Source organism: Protomyctophum bolini, assembly GCF_963924005.1.
Source record: "Protomyctophum bolini genome assembly, chromosome: 19".
Lineage (NCBI taxonomy): Eukaryota > Metazoa > Chordata > Actinopteri > Myctophiformes > Myctophidae > Protomyctophum > Protomyctophum bolini.
The window spans coordinates 3,075,979-3,102,016 of NC_137880.1; the positions used below are offsets into that span (position 1 = coordinate 3,075,979).

At 43.1% G+C, this 26,038-nt stretch overlaps 1 protein-coding gene across 1 annotated transcript; it reads left to right on the forward strand.

The window, feature by feature from the left end:
- The first annotated feature begins 3,063 nt into the window (after positions 1–3,063).
- Positions 3,064–15,527, forward strand: smpdl3a (sphingomyelin phosphodiesterase acid like 3A). Its single transcript, XM_080790282.1, has 8 exons — positions 3,064–3,358; positions 6,071–6,287; positions 6,858–7,002; positions 9,199–9,295; positions 9,549–9,712; positions 10,590–10,770; positions 13,148–13,272; positions 14,710–15,527. Exons 1-8 carry the CDS (start codon positions 3,217–3,219, stop codon positions 15,022–15,024), a joined length of 1,386 nt encoding a protein of 461 aa, XP_080646408.1. The 5' UTR covers positions 3,064–3,216; the 3' UTR covers positions 15,025–15,527.
- The last annotated feature ends 10,511 nt before the right edge of the window (positions 15,528–26,038 follow it).

The following is a 26,038-nucleotide window of genomic DNA, read 5'->3' on the forward strand; positions in this document are numbered from 1 at the left end:
AGCTAAACGCCCGACGTCATTCCGGCTTGCGGGTGGAAAAGAAGCTCCACCTCCGCGGCTGGCTGACGCGACGGACAGATTCCCAGAAACGCTCTCCTCCGCGTCAGCCCATCCACCAGCTGTCTAAAAAGCCGGAATGACGTCGGGCGTCAGCTTCTTCTGTCCGCGGCTGTGCGCTGAGGTGTAGCTGCGAGAGAGACTAAGCAGGGAGCCCGAGGTGGAAAGTAACTACATTTAGTCAAGTACTATACTATTTTGTTTGTTTGTTTACTTTTTTACTGGAGTATAGTTCTAATTTTAAATTGTACTTCTACTGGCATATATTTTACTTTTAGTCCCCTACACTTATTTGAAAACTTTAGTTACTTTGATATTCATTATTATTACAAAACATACATTAGCCTCTTCAGTCCCATATCACCTCGCGTAGCCATGGCAGCCTTCAGCAGCCTTTTACTGCCAGCATTGTTTTCAGTGTATGTCCCTTCTCTGCCAGGCTATTTGGCCATTTGTAGCCTACCAATGACGACAATGTCACAAAATAGATCAAATGTACTTTATCCAGAAAAATACTTTCTATAATGTCACATTCTTTACTTACAGGCAGTTGAATAAAGCCTGATTTCACTCCTGTGAATGAGACTCTCAAAATGGAACTCCATTGATCATTTTATTGTCAGTATACATGTAGGCCTACAGTATTTCTCTTCACTTAAATAAATGTACAGAATTTCTCTTCAAACAGATTACAAACTTGATATGACTACAGGTAGCCTTCAAATGAACGAGGAGGAGGCCCTCGACCATGCTGTCACGCTGTGAGTTGACCCGCGGGAGTTTGTGTGGAACCAGAGATGGAAATCAGACTGGCAGCACTATACTATACTATACTATAAACGAGCCTGACTGTAACATGTCAAACAGATCATTTTTTTATAGATGGGAGGGGGTTCAACATACCACGTGCAACCCAGATTCGGCTCAAACAAGGGGTTACATTATTGTGGCTCCTATGCCACTAAAAAGTGGAACGCCCTACCAACAGCCATTGAGAAATGTGAATCCCTAGCCTCCTTCAAAACCACTCTCAAAGAGCGCTGCAACTAGAAACTGGCCCCTGTAAAAAAAGTACCCCCCCCTATTTTTCTATACTGTTCACATATTCCGTTTTTTCTGTGTATAAAGTTGATGATTTTTATTTCTATTTCATTTTGCATAGTTGTGTATGTCTTTAATTAAATGTCTTTCTTGATTAATTGAAAATGGAGGACCTGTACTTTCTTGAAATGTACCCAGGGCCATTCATCAATCAATCAATCAATCAATCAATCAATCAATCCCACAAAAGGACTGGACTTGCTTTCTATTACAGATAAATTGCTGCCATCTGCTGTTGTAACCACGCCGTTGCACGGTTAGACAATTCTTTCACTGTATTGTTCAGGCCTGTTCTTACTTCTTCTTTACAATTCAGAGTGCTAAGTACTAATTTGTTCTTGTCCATAATAATAAACCATTATTCTGTTACATTAGTCTCGCGTGGCCAGACTAGAGATTGTGGAATAGTTGTCTGGCAGCTGGCTACGCGAGTAGATCACTCTGCAGGTCCCACTCCCTGATCCGTCCGGCTCTACGGAGCGCATACGGAAACGTTTATGTTTGTGTTTGTCCGGGTAAATGACCGGATATAGTAGGGCGGGCTCTAGACCGGATGGCCATTTGGCCATTTGGCCACTGAACAGTAAATAGAAACTAGCAGGTTTTTCGTGACGGGTTGCCATGTCCTCTTGTTATAAGCGTCTCGGCTTGTTGAAACCATTATTTGAAAACATTTTATGCCAGGGATGGAGGGACCTCCATGTTGTTAAAATGTTTACAAATATATGTATAGGCCTATTCTAAATCTTTAAAATTTTCATCAAGCGCACATGACAGGACCAAGATTTATTTATTATTATTATTATTATTTATTTTTAATTATAGCCTACTGTAATGTTTAAGGTCTTTCACAGTATTCTACATACTGTGAAATATTATGTTCAATCAATCCAATTGATTGATTAATTGAAGTATGTATTAACAGTTTGCAGAATTACAGTACATTTCAAGTACAACTCAATACAAAAACTGTCAACTGTGAGTGGACACAATCACGGCACCATAAAATATTACCCTTGTTTAGGGTCCACCATTTTCAATTCATCATAACATTTAGAGACGTACAAATATACACTTCTATAAAGCAAAAAAACAGGAAATTATCATAGAGGAGGTAAAAAAGGGAAATATAGTTAAGGGGAAAAGGGGCGTGTGGCGGATTCAGAATTTACGGGGGTCAGTTTCGAATTGCAGCCGTCCGAGGTGCCCTTTGAGAGTGGTTTTGAAGGAGTCAAGGGATTCGCATGTCTTAATGGCTGTTGGTAGGGCGTTCCGCAATTTGATGGCATAGGAGCGAAATTAATTTAGTCCCTTGTTTGTGCCGAATCTGGGATGCACATGATTTGTTGAACTCCCTCTGGTGTTGTGGGTTTAACATTAAGGAAGTATTTAGACAGTTATAGGCTAGCCTACATGGTAGCTTGGTGGAGTAGCGAATCTTGTGGACCAGACCCATTGCAATATGCGCTGTTCGTCAACCCTAAGCCATTCCAGCCTGTCAAAATGGGCAGGGGTGAGGTGGGTTCGGGGAGTGAGGCCAAGTAGTAACCTGACCAGATTGTTTTGGGAAGTCTGGAGCCTTGTTTTAAGGGCCTTTGAGGTGCTGTGGTACCAGGAGGTGCATACACAGTCGAAGAAACCTTGTACGAGGGCTCCTGTTCCTCCTTTTAGGTCTTCAATGAAAGGCGCCTCTTTTGGCTTGTTTTCATAGACCCGGTTGCTTGTTTCTCACGCAAGAACTGGCAACATTGCCACACTGGGAGGTTTTATTTACGTACGGTACGGACGGCAGAGGAAGTGCTGCGATCTACAAGCTCACAACGCGTTCCGTCGGCGACACGTTGTGAGCTTGTAGATCGGCTAATTTCCGCAAGGCTGGATTTAACCCTATGATTAACCCGCTTGCACGGTGAACTAAAGTAAACACGCAGCCTTCCTGTTGATCTTTGTGTGATGATGATCGTTCTATGTAAAAAGTGTTGGTATCACATAGCAGCTATAGTATAGCTCCGACGCTCTGCACCACATCTTCATCAACGGGTTTAATTAAGCTTTTAAATGGAGCTGCTACTACACCTGGCAGCAGGAATGTGTAGTGTTGTGTTTTGGGTTAGTACACTGCTGCTGGGTGTCTGTCCACTCGCCGTGGGTGCAGCACCAACCACTCCAAAAAACCTGCACCCTTCTTCGTCAACCATTGGTGAGTTGAACTATATATAACTTATTACATCTGATCCATATCTCAGTTAAAATGTCTTGATTTGATTTGAAATGTTTCTTTTGAATAAGGCAACTTTAAAACAAAGATATGCTAATACGAATAAGAATACGAATAACAGTACAAAGATTGCATATTCAAAAGTGAGAAGAATCATATAATTGCTCTCACCCCTTCCCCATCAATAAATACAACAATCAACATTCGTACATTACATTACAATCTGCTCGTAGCACTTTACAATTACATGCAAATGTCCTTTTTTTTTAATCAATAAGGCATGGTTACACTGTTCCATTCTATTCATATGTTTTGATCAATAAAAAGGCAGTGACCTGCTTTGACCAGATGGCATTTCCTGCTTCTCTCTCTCATTTCATTCCATAGGTAGCCCCTCTTAGCCCCTCCATAAAGTTTTCTGAAATTTAAAGTTTAAAGTTACTTTACGTAGGGTCCCTATGCATTTATTCCACGCGCTATGGTAGACAGATGTACATACCCTCCGTGCAGGCCGTGCTGCGGCCTACGTGGTGGTGAGATGTTTCAAAAGAAGCATAAATCGGCTATAGGAGACGGAAACGTGAGAGAAATTTCATTTGGCGCAGAAGCCGTTAAGTATTTGACCGTTTTGGCTAGCTGAGACAAAGCAGATCAGAGGCAGGAACGTAGGGACGCACACGAGCGGAGAATAATATATTATCAGAAACGCATAGAGCCATATCCCTAAATTACCTTTACAGGTAACTCTGAGAGTGTACAAATGGAACCAAATAACCCTCAATTCGGTTCCATTTGTACACTCTCAGAGTAATGGGGGTCGTTAATAATAATGTTAGAGAACCACTGTCGACTCCTAATGTTTAAATAGTAAATATTCTGACTAAAACCTGGAGGAGGACATTGAGTATTTGGATCAAAATGACAATATTATAATTGCATATAATTATGTAAAAAAAAAAAGAAAAAAACATCTAGAATTTGCCAGTGATGATTACGGACTACAGGTTGTTAAAGGGACACTTCACCCTTTTTGCTTTGTTAAGGAGATTGTGACATCCCTATATATATATATATATATATATATATATATAATAATATATATAATATAATATGCCTTTTGTATTATTTTGGGGGAAGTGAAGATTCACAGCTTTTCTTTTTTTAAACGCCACTTATAAACTAACCGGTTAATCGACCGATAAGGTTATCAATTATAAATTGCTCCCATTGTTCGGTCAGCTACATGTAGCTTAACTTGCCCAACACTGGTTTTAATTATTCCTTATAGTTATGTAATAATTATTTTTTCAGTAAGAATTGAGGCTCGGAATTACCTGCACGTAGTCATGGAGTAAGCAATAGAGGCCACCTGCTGTTTATAGTCCAAACAGCACCAGGTCAGAATCACACCTGCTATTTAAAATTTTTGATTAATGAATTAATTTGATTAATAAGTAATTAATTTGATTAATAAGTAATTAATTTGATTAATAAGTAATTAATTTGATTAATAAATTAAGATTAATTTGTATTATTGCTCTTGTATTGCTATTGGAGACACTGGGGGGGACACTGGGCAGGCACTGGGAAGACACTGGGGAGGCACTGCAGGATAAACTGCAGCCACTGGGCAGACACTGGGGAGGCACTTGGCGGACACTGGGGAGACACTGGGGTGGCACTGGGGAGGTACTGGACATTTCATATCACACACACACACACCATGATTCACTAGCCCCATGCAGTTTGGCATGGCGCGCGCGTGACATCATCGTACCTGGAAGTTATGCGGGAACGCCCACTGAGAGGCAAAAAAACTACTTCCTGGCCTTGACAGCCCATTCATCCAAACAGAAAAGTCCTGTCTGATTGCATTAAACAATGTTAAACTCACCAGCATTAAAGTCCTGTCTGATTGCATTAAACAATGTTAAACTCACCAACATTGCAGCTGTACGAAAAGCTTGAATTATCCTCTTCAAAGCTTGCAAAGTTTTTGTTTCATAAAAATCCACCGTAGAAACGTTATGAGCTACTTTCTGTCAAGAAATGCCCTGCATTTGATTATTTTTCTAAGTGTCAGAGTTTGGAAGTGCTTGTTTTCAATAACACAACATTTCGCTGCCTCCTGCATTGTGACATTTAGAACCAGGTGGTACGCAGGACGGTTGAGTGCATTTCCAACAAGCGCTTCCAAACTCCACCACTCCATGCTGCTCAAAGTTGTGCCACTCTAGATGAGGGGGGGGGGGGGGGGGGGCGTGTCCTGATGGGAAAATCATGCATGTGCATACTCTCTATAGGTCTATTAAAGTTAATGAATAGGCCTATTAGCTATGCTTGATTGTTATCCATGATGATTGTTATCTATGATTTATGATGATTTCCAGTTTTTGGTTATATAGTAGTAGTGTATATATATTTTGTCATGTCTCTACATGTTCTGATGAATTGAAAAGGGTGGACCCTATAGTGTAATGCTTTATTATGGCGTCGTCCACAGTTGTATTGAGTCGTGCTTGAAATGTACTGCAATTCTCCAAACTGTTAATACATATTTCAATCAATCAATCTGAAGTGTTGGGCAAGTTACGCTGATGCCCTTGTATGGACATATTGATATTATCTCTCTCTCTCTCTCTCTCTCTCTCTCTCTCTCTCTCTCTCTCTCTCTCTCTCTCTCTCTCTCTCTAGGAAGGTTCTGGCACATCACAGACCTGCACCTGGACCCCTCCTTCCACCAGGGGGCTCCAGACCCCACCAAGGTGTGTTTATCCTCCAAAGGGGCCGCTGCCACTGGTGCTGGGCCCTACGGGGACTTCCTATGCGACTCGCCGTACCGCCTCATCCAGTCGGCCTTCAGTCACATGACCCAGGTCACACCGCAGCCTGACTTCATCATCTGGACAGGGTTTGTGTTTGTTTGTCTCTACTTTTGCCCATTTAGGCCTGATAAAAAAAATGTATTCTGAAAGAATATATATTCAAATATTTGTGCCGCATTTTCACAGGGTTTTTCAAAAATAGCAGACAAGCTCTGCTATTTTTCAATGGCTAAAGCATAACATAACGCTAACACCAAAAGGGGTTCCCGCCCCAAAATGGGTTAAAGACCTGTGTTTCCCAACCTGCGGCCCCCTGGCCCCAAAATATCCGCTTGGATGTCGTTTGAAGCTTTCAATATGTTGTACAAAATCATTACGCTTGTAGATCTGCTAGATCGCCGATGAATTGAAAATGGAGGACCCTTATGTAAACTAGCCTTTTGTGCTCGTTCTGGTTCTATCCTCAAGTAGCAGTTTTTGTATTGACCTGTACTTTTGTTTGAAATGTTTCCCATTCTGCTTACTGTGAAATACAAATGTACTAGTAGTTTATGTCAATCAATCAGCTATTTTCACACTATTGATATCTTTTGATATTTTGTCAAATATGTCAACAGAGCAATGCATTGATATTATAAATAAAACGCACTTTGCAGGGACAGTCCTCCTCATGTTCCAGTAGATGAGCTGTCTACAGACATGGTGATCGAGGTGATGAGGAACATGACGGACACCATCACACACCACTACCCCAGCATGGCTGTGTACCCTGCACTGGGAAACCATGACTACTGGCCACAGGTAATCAATCAATCAATCAATCTTTATTCATCCCATACGTGGTGCATACTTAGTTTAGACTAGTCATTGGTTAGACATGGGTTAAGGTTAGGTATCGCATACAGATTAAATATTTCTAAAATGCAATATAAATGTATGCAGGTCAGCCCCGCCGATAGTGAGTGAGACAAGAAGAGAAACCCCCTGGTTGCAGAGCAGTGGCTGTCAAATATTTTCATATCAAGGACAACCCAAATTGATTCATAATTATTTGCCTGCAGATCCCCATTTGAAAAGATATGACCCCCATAACAGGAGATTGATTTGGCTGTGTGTGTGTGTGTGTGTGTGTTGAATTAATTGACTAGTTAGACTAGTTTCCATATTCCTATTTCCGGGGTACATACTGTATCTGGATCTTTTGCTAAACGCACATTTCTTTGTTTTTACTATAATTAGGTGAGAAATGCAGCTTGTGCCTGCATGGAAACTACGGATATCTATCCTATTGTTCATGTTTATATATCACTGTTAACAACTTTAAAACTTATCATAATGTTGCATCAACTGCAGCGAGCAAAGGCTCTGCTCTGCCGCATCCAATAATAAATATATCAGCTATAGAGCGTCGCAGTCCCGCCCCCTCGAGAGACCCGGGAAATAAATCGCCGTTCATTTTCCTCATAGACTTTTCAGAAAGTATTTATTTAAAGACGTTTACACCGCGGACAAAGCCAACTCGGATCGTGACAAATCATGACAATAAACACAATGTTTTGGGCCAAACAAATCATTAGAAAGTAGGAAAAAACGGCAGGTTACAACACTTTTTTTGTTGTTTTTCTTCTTATAAATTATTTGATCGGCCCAAAACATTGTGTTCATTGTCATGATTTGTCACGATCCGAGTTGGCTTTTTCTGCGGCGTAACCATCTTTAACCCATTCTGAGTCACCGAGTGGCGCGCTACGAGCTTGTAGATCTGCTATTTTTGAAAAATCAAAGAACGACTGACATTTTTAGAATCTGATCTCAGGTCAGAATGGGTTAATCAGACAAGTGTGTGTCCAGTGGAAACCTCGTATGAATCTGATCTCAGGTCAGAATGGGTTAAATAAATACTTTAGGAAAAGCCTATAAAGAAAATGAATGGAAAATCATTTCCTGGGCCACTCGTTGTTCTGAAAGGGGGAGGGACTGCGACGCTCTATAGTCCAGTGCGGACTGGTGATTTCATCGAGTGACAATATGTTAATTGTGTACCGCAGAGAGTGAGAGAGAGAGAGAGAGCTGCACATGGCTCTCTCCTGTTTAGGTAATAAATATCAGCATTTGTCTCTGTGTCTGCATGCCGACAATGCGCGCGTTTGAACTTTTATCAGCCTACATTATCACGTGACATTTATTATACACCTCGAAGATATAGCCACTCTACAAGCTCACAAGTGGTTGTGGACACTTCTATAGGTCTGACTCTGCTATTATTTACTGTGCAGGACTTGGTAAAGTGTCTATCATTTTTTAATTAGGCTACAGTATATTAGTGCTGCCGAAATTGTCCAAAAATTGGATTCGGATATTCGTTTTAAAAACCCACGTGGATTCGAGCAATTCGACCCATTCGGATTTCGGATTTCAATTCGAGCCATTCGGATTTTTTCATAACTATATTTACACCAATACAACCTGAGACATAACATTTAAGATCGCATTGCTGCAGGCGCAACTCTCTCTCTCTCTCTCTCTCCGCGCATTGGTGTTGCGGAAAACCGAGTTGGAACACAACGCATACATTCTCCCTTCTCCAGTAAAACTTCACAGTGTAAATATAAAAATCTAATATAATATAGCCTGCAATTTCAATAATAATTTAAACCTGCTACTGCAGTGATTTTATCCTGTGTTCAATGTGTTTCTGCGTTTGTGTGTGTGTGTGTGTGGACATAGATATCTCTGTCGTATGGCCAGGGGTGTTTTCTAAAACGAGGACGAAAATATCCGTTTTTCAAGTAGTGTGGCCTGGGCCTTAGTTTAGACTATAGTCATTGGTTAGACATGGGTTAAAGGTTAGGTTTAGGCGTGCTGCCCCGTGGGAGGTGCAGGGTTTGAGATAGGCTGTAGTTGTAGGACTAATGACTGGTCTAACCAATGACTAGTCTAAACTAAGTAGTGTCTAAACGAAGTACTGCACCCCCCATTTCCACCTTCTGACGTCAGGATCAGATGCCGACCGGCACTAACAGCATCTACCAGGCGGCCGCCAAGCTGTGGGGACGCTGGCTGCAACCCGAGGCCTTGCTGACGCTGAGAGAAGGTATAAGCACAGTGGACTATTGTTAGCACTAGTAGTTGATTTTATTGAGACATTTGTAATAATTCTTCGGTGGCACATACGGTGATTGGCAATGTAGATATTAATTTCTTATTGCAGGTCACTGTGATCAGCATTTGGGGGGGGGGGCGGGGGGTGCAGCACGTGTGGGCGTGTGTGCAGCTTCAGACGTGTGTGTACTGTGTGTGTGTGTGTGTGTGTGTGTGTGTGTGCGTGTGTGCGTGCGTGCGTGCAGGTGGCTTCTACTCTCAGCTGGTCCGGCCGGGTCTGCGCGTGGTCAGTGTGAACACCATCCTGTACTACAGTCCTGACCGGATCACCGTCAACATGAGTGACCCTGCAGGGCAGTTCCAGTGGCTGCAGAGCACCCTGGAGACCGCAGATCGCAGCCATGAGAAGGTAAGACGACCCTGGAGACCGCAGATCGCAGCCATGAGAAGGTAAGACGACCCTGGAGGCCGCAGAACGCAGCCATGAGAAGGTAAGACGACCCTGGAGACCGCAGAACGCAGCCATGAGAAGGTAAGACGACCCTGGAGGCCGCAGAACGCAGCCATGAGAAGGTATAAGAACCTGGAGGCCGCAGAACGCAGCCATGAGAAGGTAAGACAACCCTGGAGGCCGCAGAACGCAGCCATGAGAAGGTAAGACGACCCTGGAGGCCGCAGAACGCAGCCATGAGAAGGTATAAGAACCTGGAGGCCGCAGAACGCAGCCATGAGAAGGTAAGACGACCCTGGAGGCCGCAGAACGCAGCCACGAAAAGGTAAGACGACCCTGGAGGCCGCAGAACGCAGCCATGAGAAGGTAAGACGACCCTGGAGGCCGCAGAACGCAGCCATGAGAAGGTATAAGAACCTGGAGACCGCAGAACGCAGCCATGAGAAGGTGTAAGAACCCGGCCTGGACGGGGTGCGCACGCTTATCCGACACGCCAAAGGTCCGACATGCGGAAAACACCCGTCGCTCCCGACATGGATTGGTCCGACATGCGTTGCGTCGTGGTTGCGGTCAGGATTAAAGCCTGTACCCTCCTGGACACTCCAGCCATGATAATAAGAACCCTGGACACTGCACAACACAGGGTTTAACGTCATTCATGCACGCCGACGTTAAACCACCCCCCCTCTCGACGTGTAATATTGCTTAATTCCACTCCTACCTTTTTTGTATATTTCTTTAGACTCTTTGAGTGTAACAGAACACTTGTAACAGAGTATAGTTCTATATTTTAGCATTGATACTCGTAATGAAGTAAAAAAACATTGTGGCATAGGTGTATATCATAGGTCATGTTCCAGTGGGGTACCTGCCCTACGCCAGGAACACCACGGCCGTCAGGGAGACTTACAACCAGAGACTCGTGGCCATCTACAGGAACTACAGCCACGTGGTCAGCGGACACTTCTATGGCCACACCCACCGAGACAGCGTCATGGTGCTGCTTGACCACGGAGGTAACGCACGCACGCACGTTGATTCTGTTGGGCTAAAACCATAGAGTACGGTAATAATAAAAGGATAGAGAGACCCGAACCGGAGCGAACGGTTTGCGGAGCGGTCTTGATAGATAGATAGATAGATAGATAGATGGATAGCTTTATTGTCATTCAGCAGATACATAAAATGCATAAGAGAACGAAATGTCGTTTCACTGGCTTTTAGTATGCTAGTTGAAAGAGAGCTAAAATACTATTAAAATCTAAAATCCACTTAAAAACCAATAAATTAAAATAAATGAAAAAGCACCATTAGTTCATTGAGAGACAGATATTGCACAACAGGAGTCCTTAATAGCAGCATATAGGGGGTTAAAGGTTAGGGGATATTGCACTTGTTCAAAAGTCTGATGGCTTTGGGGGAAAAAGCTCTTGGAAAATCTTGCTGTTTTACTTCCAATGCTTGGATACCTTCTGCCAGAAGGACAACAGAGTGAACAGTCCATGGTGTGGGTGGGTGGGGTCATTCAACAGAGTGAACAGTCCCTGGTGTGGGTGGGTGGGGTCATTCAACAGAGTGAACAGTCCCTGGTGTGGGTGGGTGGGGTCATTCAACAGAGTGAACAGTCCATGGTGTGGGTGGGTGGGGTCATTCAACAGAGTGAACAGTCCCTGGTGTGGGTGGGTGGGGTCATTCAACAGAGTGAACAGTCCCTGGTGTGGGTGGGTGGGGTCATTCAACAGAGTGAACAGTCCCTGGTGTGGGTGGGTGGGGTCATTCAACAGAGTGAACAGTCCCTGGTGTGGGTGGGTGGGGTCATTCAACAGAGTGAACAGTCCCTGGTGTGGGTGGGTGGGGTCATTCAACAGAGTGAACAGTCCCTGGTGTGGGTGGGTGGGTGGGTGGGGTCATTCCTGATGTTGTTGGCCCTAGACAGACAGCGGTTGTGTGCAATGTCCTTGATGGAAGGCAGTCCGCTGTCCTCACTATACTCTCTGAACTGTTTTCCAGTCTGCTTCATTGCAGCTTCCAGACCAGACAGAGATGCAGTTTGTCAGGATGCTCTCTATAGTTCCCCTGTAGAAAGTAGTGAGGATGGGAGCGGGGGGAGTTGGGCTCTTCTCATCCGGCGCAGAAAGAACAGCCGTTTTTTGGGCTCTCTTCACAAGAGAGGACGTGTTAGAGGACCATGACAGACTGTCTGTGATCTGTACCCCCATGGGAACTTAGTGCTGCTCACTACATCCACTGCAGTGTCCTCTATGAGGAGTGGTGAGTGGCTGCGCTGGTTCTTTCTGAAGTCAACAATGACCTCTTTTGTCTTGTTGACATTCAGGACCAGGTTGTGTGTGTTGCACCAGCCCACTAGCTGTCTCACTTCTTCCCTGTAGGCCGTCTCGTTGTCGTCCTTGATGAGGCCCACAAGTGTGGTGTCGTCCGCGTACTTCACCATATGATTGGTACTGAACCTGGCACAGCAGTCATGGGTCATCAAAGTGAACAGCAGTGGACTCAGGACACGCTATTCATTTCAATAGAAGTTGCTCAGTGGCGTTTTGAAGCACCCGGGAAAGACTGCCGGAAGTGCAATTATATAACTCAACGGCTCGAGTGAGCGGGAAGTTATTAAGCCCGCCGGACCTCAAACGTACATACATGACCGTCATGAACGTCCGTCCACCTCCTCCGTGAAAGTGCTGCAGTTCCTCTGTCCGCAGCTACAACGTTGGATAGCCTAATTGGGCGCTTTAGCTAAAGCTATGACGAAAGGTATTCGTTCACCGAATACAAACACAATTTAAAAAAAAAGCTATGATGAGACTACAACTATGACTAAATATATTGACAAGTGTTGAAGAGATCCAGTAGAACTAAAAGACAGGTCATTTTACACACATGCTGAAAATAGCAGATCTACAAGCTCGCAATGTGTCGCAGTGTGACGGGTCGTGAGCTTGTCGATTTCTCTACTTCCAGCACGCAACCAAGTGTAATTATCACATTTTTGTCGACTAAATCAACTCTGACCTCATGATATTTAGTCGACTAACACTAAAACATTTCAGGTGACTAAAATATGACGGAAACTAAAATACAGTTTTATTCAAAAGACTATGACTAAATCAAAATCGACACTGACAGACGTATACATACCCCCACTTTGTTCTCATGCTTTTGTTAAATAAATGATGGGATCCATTTATATAGTGCTTTTATCCAGAGCGCCTTACATAGATCGTGCAGTACACACATTCACACACACACACACACACACACACACACGCACACACACACTAACTCTGGGGGAGCCCGGGATCGAACTGGGAACCTCACAGTTTTCCCATCTGGCTGTTCTACCCCTGCTCCACTACGCCCCCTTTGGTTGTGTTGCAGGTAAGGCGGTGGGCTCTCTGTTCGTGTCCCCGGCCGTCACGCCCATCAGGAGTGTGTGGGAGCCTTACTCCAACAACCCCTCCTTCCGCATGTACCACTATGACCCCCTGCACTACACTGTGAAGGTACGCACGCACACACACACACTATGACCCCCTGCACTACACTGTGAAGGTACGCACGCACACACACACACACACACACTATGACCCCCTGCACTACACTGTGAAGGTACGCACGCACACACACACACACTATGACCCCCTGCACTACACTGTGAAGGTACGCACGCATACACACACACACACACTATGACCCCCTGCACTACACTGTGAAGGTACGCACGCATACACACACACACACACACTATGACCCCCTGCACTACACTGTGAAGGTACGCACGCACACACACACACACTATGACCCCCTGCACTACACTGTGAAGGTACGCACGCATACACACACACACACACTATGACCCCCTGCACTACACTGAAGGTACGCACGCATACACACACACACACACACACTATGACCCCCTGCACTACACTGTGAAGGTACGCACGCACGCTCGCAGCCACGCACGCATACACACACACACACACACACACTATGACCCCCTGCACTACACTGTGAAGGTACGCACGCACGCTCGCAGCCACGCACGCATACACACACACACACACACACACTATGACCCCCTGCACTACACTGTGAAGGCACGCACGCACACACACACACACACACACACGACCCCCTCCACTACACTGTGAAGGTAAGCACGCACACACGTCACACGTTTACATGTATTCTGGGGACATCAACCTTTTTAAGGATGGTGATTTTATTAAGGGACCAACTTCGCCCATTTTCAACCTATCGTCACATACTTGGACCTCACTAATGCTAATTCTCACTCACTGTGTCTCAGAGGAGGGACAGTTCAGAAACCCGCCTATACCAGTGACATCATCGATGGGGAATCAAAGCTAATGGAGAAACCGCTGACTTTCTATAGAGCTCGTCCACCTCGATTCCCCTGGTTTACGGAAGTAATTTCTCTATGGAGAATAACATGGGGCTCATCTTAAAGTCGTTTCATATAAGCGTTGTGGTCCAAAAAGTCCCTCATACAGTCTGTTTCTACTGAAAATGTAACTAATTCAGCAGCAGTGACATTAGCGTTTTCTCTCAGTCAGTTGATTCTTCATTTCCATATGAGTGAAGCGGCCTGGATGCTTTGTTTATTTTTCAAACACAGTTCTTATTTGAGGCGATCTAAACCCCCCCCCCCCCCCCCCCCCCCCTATGGGGATTACAATGCAAATAAAAAGTACGTGAACCCGTGGATTAGCGCCCTCTACCGATATTGACGTCAGACGTCGAAAATTTAAATGTTGCTTGAAATTACCAAACCTGTCTACTGGTAGGCGGAAATGTGTGCCATGTTACTTAATAATGAGCATAAGTGAATGCCAGTTATACGAAGAAAAAGTTCAAAATGGATGAAAGGAAAGCATGAACTAGTATGAATAGGTGTCTCGTCTTATCTCCCCCCGAAGGACATCTGGCAGTACTTCCTCAATCTGACGGAGGCCAACGAGAAGCAGACTCCCGCCTGGAGGCTGGAGTACGTCATGACCGAAGCTTTCGGACTGGCGGACCTCGCGCCAGAGAGCCTCCTGCAGCTGGCGCTGAGCCTCCGGCTGCCACAGACCAAGCACTTTGACGCGTACTTCCGCCACTTCATGGTGAGCTACGACAGCAGTGAGCCGTGCGAGGGAGACTGCAGGCTCACGCAGGTGTGCGCCGTGCTCTACCTGGACCGGGAGTCGTATGGCAAGTGTGTCACCGAGGGACTGGAATGGAGCTCGTAAATGGACTCGGGTTGTTTGCATTTCGTCGACTAAAACCGAGGCGAGAAATGTCCGTCGGCTACCTTTTTTCCACTGACGAGAACTAAATGAAAACTAAGCTATGACGACTATAAACTATGACCAAATATACTGTCAACAAATAAAAACTAGACTAAGATGTTAGGAAGGGACTAGTGGACAAGAGATCAAGTCATTTTACACATGGTTGCATGCTGAAAATAGCAGATCTACAAGCTCACAACGCGTCGCAGCGTGACGCGTTGTAGATCGGCTATTTTCAGCAAGTGTAAAAACATGGCATTACGACGGCATCAAGGCCTGCCAAAATACATTTTATTAGACTAAATTAACTGTAGATTTAGTCGATTAAAATCTTATGATATTTAGTCGACTAAAACTAGACTAACAGTAAAACATTCCAAGTGACTAAAATGTGACTAAAACTAAATTTAAACTATTCAAGAGACTATGACTAAAACAAAAATCTGCTGCCAAACCACCGAACCACTAACCTGACGCTGCCAGATGAGGGCGGTATTGCGGAAACATATTCCCCAACACAACACTCATCTGGGATCTCTGACGGAGTTGAGCCCTGAGTCAGATCTGCTTCGTACCGAACCAATCAGCGTGAGCTAAAGGCGGGATGCGGATGTGACGGTATATAGACACGTCGATATGATTGGTTGTGTTTGCACGCCCACACGGTGATAGACAGACGCTCCCGTCCAATCATCTACCATGTATCTTGAAAAAAAGGAACAGCCCCGTCATCGAATTTGCTTCCGCGATCCCAGATCCAAATAAGCTGTGAAACAAATTTGTGTAGCAAGCTTTTTGGATCTGGCAGCGTCAGGTTACCGAACCACTGCTATAGAAAAAAAGTTAAAAACTAAAATGAGGCAGGCAAAATTGGCACATAGACAGCGTCTGGAGGATGAGTTTAATGCCAATGATCACAAAAAGGCATGGGATACTATGAAATCTATGACAGGAATGTCAACCCCAACAAAACCTATTGTGACCGAAAATTAACTCTTTTCTAATGGCCTAAATACCCTTTTCGCCAGATTTGAATCATTGGACAATTCCTCAAAGTGTACTGAAATACTGAAGGCTGTAACACCTGCCCCCTCAGACAGAATTACCATCACTGAAGAGGATACAAGGAAAGTGTTTTAGTGTACTCAACACAAGGAAAGCTAATGGGCCAGATGAATGCAGTGCTTTTCTCCTCAAAAACTTTTCATCTGAGCTGGCTCCAGTGTGGCAACCAATATTCCAAACCTCTGTAGACAGTACACACACACACAATTCCCTTCTTTGTCTTGGAAAACCTCACACATAAAACCACTACCCAAAATCCAATGTCCAAAAGAACATAAGGATTATAGACCCATAGCTCTCACTTCAGTGATTATGAAATCACTTGAAAGAATAGTGTTACAACATCTTGTTAGTATAACCAAAGATAAATTTGACCCCAGTCAGTTTGCCTATAAAAAGGGATGTGGTACAGAGGATGCGGTTGTGACACTGGTCCACTTAATTACAAAACACCTAGATAAGTCAAGTAAGAATCATGCGAGAGTGCTATTCTTAGACTTTTCTTCAGCTTTCAATACAATACAGTCTGATATACTAGTGTCAAAAATGGTACAGTTGGAACTGAATCCATACTTAATTCACTTGTATGCTTCTTTTCTTGCTAACAGCGTACAGAGGGTGAAAGTGAACACAACCCTCTCATCAGCATTAACTACTAATAATGTTGGTGCTCCCCAGGGGTGTGTGAGCTCAGCTGTACTTTTCACCCTGAATGTCGCACTGACACACCAGACCAATACATTCTAAAATACTCAGATGATACAGTTTTGATTTCTCTCCTAGATAGTTCCAGTGATCCTGGACTGCACCAACACAGAGTAAATAAGGTGGTTGAATGGAGTGATAACAACGCTCTCATCATTAACACAAAAAAGACAGAAGAGATTGTTTTTGCTACACCACCAGAGATACACAGATCCCCCATTGCTATTCATGGTGAACCGATCAACCAGGTATGTTCGTACAAATACCTAGGAGTAGTAATAGACCATCTATTGTCATGGAAAGATCAGATTGATTCAGTGTGTAAGAAAACAAAGCAAAGAATCTACTTCCTTCGCCGTCTAAGATCCTTCAGTGCTAGTAGACGGATTCTTCTTTTGTTTTTCACTTCTGTTATTATGAGTGTTCTTCAGTACTGTAGTACCACCTGGTATGGATGTTTGTCTGCAGCCCTAAAGTCACAACTGCTGCAACAACTGAACATTTGTTCAAAGATTGTTGGACAACAACTTCAGAAACTTTATACATCCATGTATGATAACAGCATCCTAAGGTTAGCAAGGAATATCACCTCTAATACTAAGCATGTGTTGTATGGAGAATATAGGTTGCTACCTTCAGGAAGGAGATATGGTGTACCAGCATACAATAAATTCAGACTAAAGAGGTCCTTTGTCCGCCAGTCGACCTTGAGGCTTAATCAGGAGATGTAGTAGCCACAGCATAATCTAAGCGGTGGATATTGCTCTTGTCTTCATGTCTTTATGTATGTAAATTGTCTTGTTCTTTGTGTTATGTCAAATGTGTACACCTGGCTGCTGTGTCGCAAGACACATTTCAGTGTGAACTGACAATAAAGTACTATATCATATCATATAGTGGCCCTCTGGAGTCTGGAGTGAGTGTGGAAATATAGTGGCCCTCTGGAGTGAGTGTGGAAATATAGTGACCCTCTGGAGTGAGTGTGGAAATATAGTGACCCTCTGGAGTGAGTGTGGACATAGTGGCCCACACTCACAATAACAGATGGAGTTTAACAAACCATGTGCAACCCAACAGGGATTAAATTAATTACGCTCCTATGCCACAATTAATCCAGTCCAGATCTTTGTCATGATAATTATTCTTAAAGGATAAAATCCTTAAAGGATTTTGTTTCCCTTTTTTTCCCCCTTGCACCCTGAACTTTGAACATTCAGTGGATTTTCTGTGGTCTGGGTTTGTCTGAATAATTAGCCTCAACAAGTGCTCTGCTGGCAAGCTTTTCCCACTGCAGCTCAAAAGGTTTCAGAACACACAGAGAAAACCCCCAGACCACAGAAAATCCACTGAATGTTCAAAGTTCAGGTTGTTTGGGGGTAATTGAGGTCATATAGAACCTAAAAAAAAAAAAAGCATTAAAAATGCATGTGTACATTTGTTAACTGATATTAAATGAGTAAAATAATTGTGGTAGTGCCTCCCATTTGGCATGTAATAAAACACATGAATACATTTCAAATCAAACATCAAAACAGTAACATTCTATGAAAACATAAAAATAAAAATAAATAAAGTAAACCTAAATGGTTAATAATTAAGCAATATTACACGACAGTGATGCGGTAAGGAACGAGACGAAGTCGAGTTCCGCAAGAATCACTGAACCCAATGTTGAGGTATTTGTACTTTAGTATTTCCAACTTCCAGTACTTTTACTTCAGAACATTTGTACTTTTACTCCACTACAATTATTTGAAAACTTTAGTTACTAGTTACGTTGGGGATTTTAATTTTGATCAGAAAACATACATTAACCACTTCAACCCTATACATTTCGGCCATTTGAAAATAGCCGATCTACAAGCTCACAATGCGTCGCAACTAGACCGGCTATTTTCAATAGATTTTGTACACATTTTGAACTTGTGAAATGGGACATTCTGCAATATGAGTACTTTTAGTACTTTAAGTACATTTTGATGCCGATACTTTTGTACTTTTACTCAAATACATTTTCAATTTCGTACTTTTACTTGTAACGAAGTAGTTCTAAATTGCAGTATTGGTACTTTTACCTAAGTAAAACAATTGAGTACTTTTTCCACCACTAGTGTAACGTCCCCAAAAATGTGCCAAAATGACAAATGGTTGGTATTCAACCCTTGCTTTGAGTTGCTTAGTGGATTGGATGATTGCACTCTCCCACAGTAATACGGTAAAAACTAGAAAAAAAAGAATCGCTGCAAGCAGCGATAAGGCAGGACCAAGCAGGAAGGCAATAAGCAATAAGAATAATATGCACAATAAGCCATAGAAACATGGAAGACTAAACTTGAGAAAAAGAAGACGTGGAATTGTGACAGGCAGTGACGTAGAGCAGTGATACTCAACCTCAACCTCAGGCCCACATCAGACCCGTGGGACCATTATGACTGGCCCACCAATGAAAATCTAAAAAAAAGAAGAAAAAAAATCTGGAAAATGAAATAAAAATAAATAAATCTGAATTAAGTTATCTTTAATTACATTATTATAAGTAATACTATTAGAGTTGTACTATTACTCGAACGAAAATAAAAGCTTGGGTGGGGGGGGGGGGGAGATGCAATGCAAATGAAAGACATATACTGTGTATCCCTATTCCCTGACATAATTTTATAGCTAAACGGACAGAATTCTATTTTATTTGAATGATGAAACCCAGCTGCCATTAATAGTTGGAAATGGAAATGGAAAGTGCGGAAATGGAAATTGCGGAAATTGCGGAAATTGTAATTGCGGAAATTGCGGAAATGGAAATTGCGGAAATTGCGGAAATGCGGAAATGGAAATTGCGGAAATTGCGGAAATGGTAATTGCGGAAATTGCGGAAATGGTAATTGCGGAAATTGTGGAAATGGAAATTGCGGAAAATGGAAAATGGAAAATGAGGATTTTCGGGGAATTTCACCCAACCGCACTGAAGACAGTCAAGACACTGTCCAACACCGCCCTCCCCTGGCTAAACCATGGACGGGCCCCCAAGAGGATTATGAAAACTATTAGTTTCTGTTCAGACAGGGTTGTTGTTTCTATAGTGGGGGGCAGGGTTCTTGAAGACTCATACACAGAGTTGGCAGTAACCCGGATTTGAATTCATGACGTTGTGTCCCAAAGGCAAGAGCTCTACCTGCCGAGCTAACTGGACACAATCAGTTCTTGCAAATTGTTAACAGTAAAATCAGTCAGTGTTTTTGTAGCAAGTTGCGCAAGGATAACTAATGATAAAGGTGGGTATAAAGATGAATAAATTGACCGCGTATAAACCAGAAAATGTACCAGATTCGGATGAGGAGCTCAATGAGTGAGTGAAAACCAATGAAATGAGAGTCGGAAACATGGATTAAAGGTTAACTATTTTTTTTTAAATTAAACTGCAGAAAATAAACAGCTTTGAACATTCATGAAGAATAACAAACGCATTTAAATTGGTGACTTGAAAAGTCCCAGTTGAGTTCCTCTTCAGTTCTAAAGGGAAATCAGTCTCTCTCTCCTATTCGGAGAACCAGATTACCACAGTAGGGGGGGTGGGAAGGGGGCGTTAAGAGGGTGCCGTGTCATTAGTCAGAAGGTTCATCGTTCCGAAATTACTATCTGTCACAGTATGGGGCTCTGTGTTGCCATACTGTGGCTATGTGTGGGCGTCGCCCTTCCACCCAGCTTCCAGCCTTGGCACACCTGTCTGTGGTCACCTCATCGCACTCAATTGACACACCTGCCGGCCATCAACTCTTCAGCCCTGACAGTATTTATACCCTGGTCTTCACTCCACTCATCGTCAGATCATTGTTCAACCTTTCATGGTAGTACTATAGCTTGATTCTAGCCAGTGTTATGTTCTAGTGAAGTTATAGTCTAGTTATATTTCCTAGTATCTGCTCCTGTGTTTTCTGCAAACTCAAGCTCTTCTCCTCTCCTCCAGAACCCAGCTCACCTACGGTATATTCTACTGCCTGCTCTTCTGCCTGCTTCCTGCCTGGACTGCTTTCCTCATCCTCCATGTTTGTTTGCCATGCAATTGTAGTAAATTAAATATGGATAATGCCATAATGGTGGAGAATATACCTTGCAGGTGTCAGTAGAACATATCGAGAATCCAGGCACATCTCTTTCTTTCAAATAGTATACAAGTTTATTCGGATTAGCCAAAACATGTGACATACAAGGCGGAATGCATCCTTGCAAGTGAGTTCTCACCATGATGCTCCGCTCACATATACATTCAATTGTCCAGTTCCAGTTAGTGCATGTACGTGCATGTGAGTAGACTTTCATTGGTGTTACTGTGTGACAGAGGTGTGTGTGCTTCTAGTTGCTAATGACCCAGGTTACCTTCTGGTACCTTCTGCTCTCTCATGCCCTGGTGCTGACCCCTTATTTTATGGGTCTAAACTGTCTGAGTCACTATCAATAAATCACCTCGCCCAAACTCAGCTTTGTCCTCATCTCCTCCGGCTCTCTGACCTGTATGACCCTGGCCATAATAGACCCTCTGTGTTCAGGCCTCCTGGAATATAACTCCATATATCTCAATGTAAAGTCTCTCACCTGTGCAGCACATACTCCATATGACATTGTGTTTGTGTATGCAAATACAGGTGTATTATTATGTATACTCATGACTTGATCAAACAATTATAACATACTAAAGATGAACGGCTCTCTCTGTCTCTCCAAAGGGGAGAAGCCTAGGGCAGGGGGTGGTCATGGTCTCTTCTGCATACCCACTTTGAGTTCCTCCCGCTGTTTTAGTTGGAGGCAGTCAAATTACTGGGTCTCTTCACATATCTATCCCAGAGTGTGTCTCCACCTCTATTTATCTATATATCTATATGCCTACTGTATAATGCCTATATGTCTGGGCGCCAATACACAACAGAAAACCCCCCTCCTGGCATCCTTATGCCAGGACTTACAGAGGTGCCCAGACAACCAATAATTAACATGACTGGTCCCTTAAATAATAAAACGATATTCAGAGTCCAGACCCCTGTCCGATAAACCACACAAACCATATTTCCACCTGACCCCCCTGGAAAGACAAACAGCCTATTACATAGTAAAATAAGGAAAAACACACGCTCACCTAAGCACAAATAAACAAAATATAACGAAACATTACTCAAACAATACTATCATTGACCTTACTCATAAACTAAGACAAACTTCTGCCAGTATAAGCCGATACAAACACTACATTAATATCATTAACCTTACATGATCTATTGACTAAATAAACTACAAAACAAATGTAAGTAAATCATTTTAAACATAAACAAATCATATCTTGGCCTATACTGCATAATTACCATTCAAAACAACATGAATCAATCACAACATGCACAGTGACGAAATGGCATATGCGGCACACATCTAAAAACATATAAAAACCTATGCTTAACGCAAAATCTTCGCCGTCAGTGACTCTGACAACCACCCAATTTCAAAGATAAGCACCCGTGTTTTGAAAACGATCCCAACATTCAAAATGAATCATTAAACCATAGTTTGACGTGCTATGCCCCCTGAATTTTCGACACCCCCCTTGACACAGGAGTGTCATATGAACTCCTTGAATTGTATCACATTTAAAACAGACAAACCCTTTGTAATAGATTTGAAACTGAACCATGTGCTATCCCGAAATGGAACTCCTCATATAACTGAAATCCTATTTAAACCAAATCAAATCCCTATAGCCACTGATTAAATTCAAATACCTGCAAATGAAAAGTCGACACTCAAAACATATGACACAAATAATAAAACAAACAAATAAAACCCAAACAATGACTCCACACATACACGTGTCATTAACAACCCGTTCAAAAATAATAAATCATACTAAGTGACAAAACTGCCCATCACCGAATATTACACGTACTGAAACACATAAAACAAAAACAGAGATTAAATGTAATATCTCCAATGACAGCGGTCCTCTGCCATTCCTCCCCCACTGACCTTTGCTGAGGTCCCCTGAGTACACACCAAGTCCGTACATGCGACATGCGATAGACACACCTCTCTCACTTCAGCCAAGAGACGGCAGGTCTCACTAGCTCGCTCTGCAGCTAATTGTTGCACTGACAAAATGAAAACAAACATCCCTAAGAATAGCACTATTCAGTACTTTGTTAAATCTAGTTGATCTGTATCAGCACAGAAAACAACAACCTGTTAGACATAACATCTTTCAACATTGATTAAAACCACGATTTCTCAGCATTAATCACAATTCAGATGAATCACGATTTCTTCTCTTTCTCCATGATGTAAATTGTTCAGATGTTCAGACACGCGGTAGGAAATGGCTCCCACATTTCTTTTTTCGCCTACAGAATAACAACGCTTTAGAAAATCTTCTTGATTCTCAGAGCTGAAATAGCTCTCAGATCTGTAGGTACAGAACAGACCGTCACCATATACTTCAGTACAAGTGTACCACAACTGCCTTGTAGTTGGTCATAGCATCTCCTTCCCGAGCAATCACAAGGCTCTGACTGGCCGCTTATTGCTTGTCATGTCAATCACGACAGCAATAGCATTGAAACTCTCCTCTTCTCCATCGTATCATGAACGTTGGAAGCTCCTCCCATGGGTCCTGGTCCAGAATGGCGTTCGTTCCGACACCTCATGCAACGAACGCAGTAGTATCTGTGAAGGGTCACCTGCTGTTTTGATCTCCTGACGGTAGGAGCTGATTTAGGAGCTCCTCCGTGTTCCGTAGACAGCTGCCCTGAGGTCACACCCCCCTGGACTCTCCGTCCTCTCGGGATGACCCCATCTTCCTGTTGGTCCTGCTAGATGTCCCCTGTCGACATCTTCTGAACCTGGAGATCACTAGTGCAGTTGGAATCCGAACGGACTCCTCTCCTTTCCACACCTATTAAAGGAAGCATGCAGGCCCCTCTACAGAAATCTCTCGCTGAACTACCTAACAATTCACTGATGTCAAATCAACAAGCTCATGTATGCTAGGGCAGGACTGGCGGTTAAACTGAAAGGCACATTATTTTAACCCCGAAACCGTTCAACCTTGGTTGAAAACTCCACTTCCTGGAGACATGGGTCAGAAACCCCTCAGTCATGCTATTAGCTATAGTCAGCTGTCCCAACCACAGGGTTTACGACTCCCCATGATCAGTATGTAAAATGTACGGTGATGTCAGCCGTCGCCTTCATCACCCCACACACACACCTTGACTAAGGCCAATAATTGTTCAAATTCACACCAAACCCTCTTCCTTGCACTCCACTTTGACATCAGACTCCAATCACTTCTCACTCCTTAGAGCAGAGATCAAACTCTGCTCATATCTCACAATGAATCTTCTAAAACACAATAGTACAGAAGATAAGGACAGGACAGGAGGTCCTCGCTCGTATCTTATTTACGGTGAGAAGAGATGGCTCTCGCCTCTCCCCTCTTAGTCATACTTTACTGGATATAGCTTGGTGTTCATCCATACATTCATTCATTAATTTCGTTCGCTCATTCACACATGCATTATTCTCAATCAAACACCGTGATTTCATTCACACATACTCACACTTTCAGGATTGTGATCTTCTCATTTAAACCCCTGGCCAGTCTACCCATTTCAAGCTTCATATGACCTGGCAAACATTTCTGTTACTTCTGACACCGTAGGTGTACCAAATCAAATTCCACCGCCAAAACAAAAAAAGGTCAACAGTAGACAACATCTACCATCGCTACGCCTTTTTAAATGAGAAGATTCCATGCCTGCAGACATTTACATCACACACTAGGACAGAGTAGAAGTGTTATGTTTCTTCCACTATAAGGAGAGGATGCCCCCCCCTTGACTCATGCCCTCACTCACATGCTCCCACATTCCACACACTCATTTACACACAACCCTCTCATAAAATGAGTAGATGGAGATTTCTCACTTTAAACAACTTTCACACACTTTCTCACATGCACACGTACATACCGTACATGAATAGCCTAGTTCCCTTATCTAATTTAGTTCATTCATTCAGTTTATTTATTAACCTCCTATTAATTTCCAACCTTCATGTGAATATTTGACCGCCTGGAGGGATATTGTTCCCCCCTACTTACATCAGCATGCATATTGTCTTGTGGCATTAACATTTTGACTTGTGTCTACCGTCAGTATGACCCCTGCAGCTCCTGCAGAGGTTGCAGTCGGTCGCCCCAGTTACACTGACGCCAGAAATGACTGATTTCTCCACATATGTAACAAACGCTCTGGTTCCTCTGATGGGAATTACTACCCGGTCCTTGACGTCTAGGTGGTCTAACCCCTGGCAGAGGAGAATATGGGAGGTACCGGGGTTCAGCCTGGCCGGCCCGTGGCGGCTGCTGCTGACTATTTGAACTAACCACCCTCTGTCCTGCCAGTTGAGCAGAACTTACCAGTTGGGCACAAGTCAACGCCCTCTGCATCTCCGCATCTTGTTCTGTCTGAGTAGTTAACTTTCTTCGGTACAGGTCGACATAACGCGCAACATGGTCTATATACATCGCTTTAGTCATGCTGGTAAGACCCACAACCTCCCTTAACTTCCTCTGCACTGTCTCGGGCAACCCTTGTTCAGTCCTGTGGCATATAATCATTTGTTCTAGCATGCCCAATTCAGATTCTTTTGTCTTCGTCTCATCTAACCAAAGCCGTTGAATCCTTTTTACGTATTCTTCTGGATTCTCTTTCTCCCCCAGTGGAGCTAACACAATGCTGTCATACAAGCTCATCAACTTCATCCCATCCATGGGTGTCTGAGTATATTTATTATTCATTATTAACCCTGTAAAATAAATACTAAACAAAATAATAAACAAACAACCCTCAAACAAAATAATAAAAACAACCTTCCTCAATCAAGACAAGGTCTCTTGTGTTTGTCTGAGTTCTTGCCCTGGCCTTTCTCTGTGGTGTGATGGGTTGACTAAAAACACAAAAATACAAAAGTAATGTCATTAGTATATTGTTCCCTTATATGTCCTATAGGTTATTACTATTATTATTATTCTTATTGTTACTGTCCTATTTCCTATTATTATTATTATTTTCCTAAATGTTCCAACCCAAATCAATATATATATATCATCCCCCCTTTAAAACATGTAGAACATGTTTTAACCATAGTCCACCACAGGCCAAGGCAT

Coding starts and splice junctions, on each gene's coding strand:
- smpdl3a (XM_080790282.1), top strand. CDS start 3,217: ATGGAGCTGCTACTACACCTGGCAGCAGGAATGTGTAGTGTTGTGTTT. Junction 3,359..6,070: donor CCCTTCTTCGTCAACCATTG/GTGAGTTGAACT, acceptor CTCTCTCTCTAG/GAAGGTTCTGGCACATCACA. Junction 6,288..6,857: donor GACTTCATCATCTGGACAGG/GTTTGTGTTTGT, acceptor CGCACTTTGCAG/GGACAGTCCTCCTCATGTTC.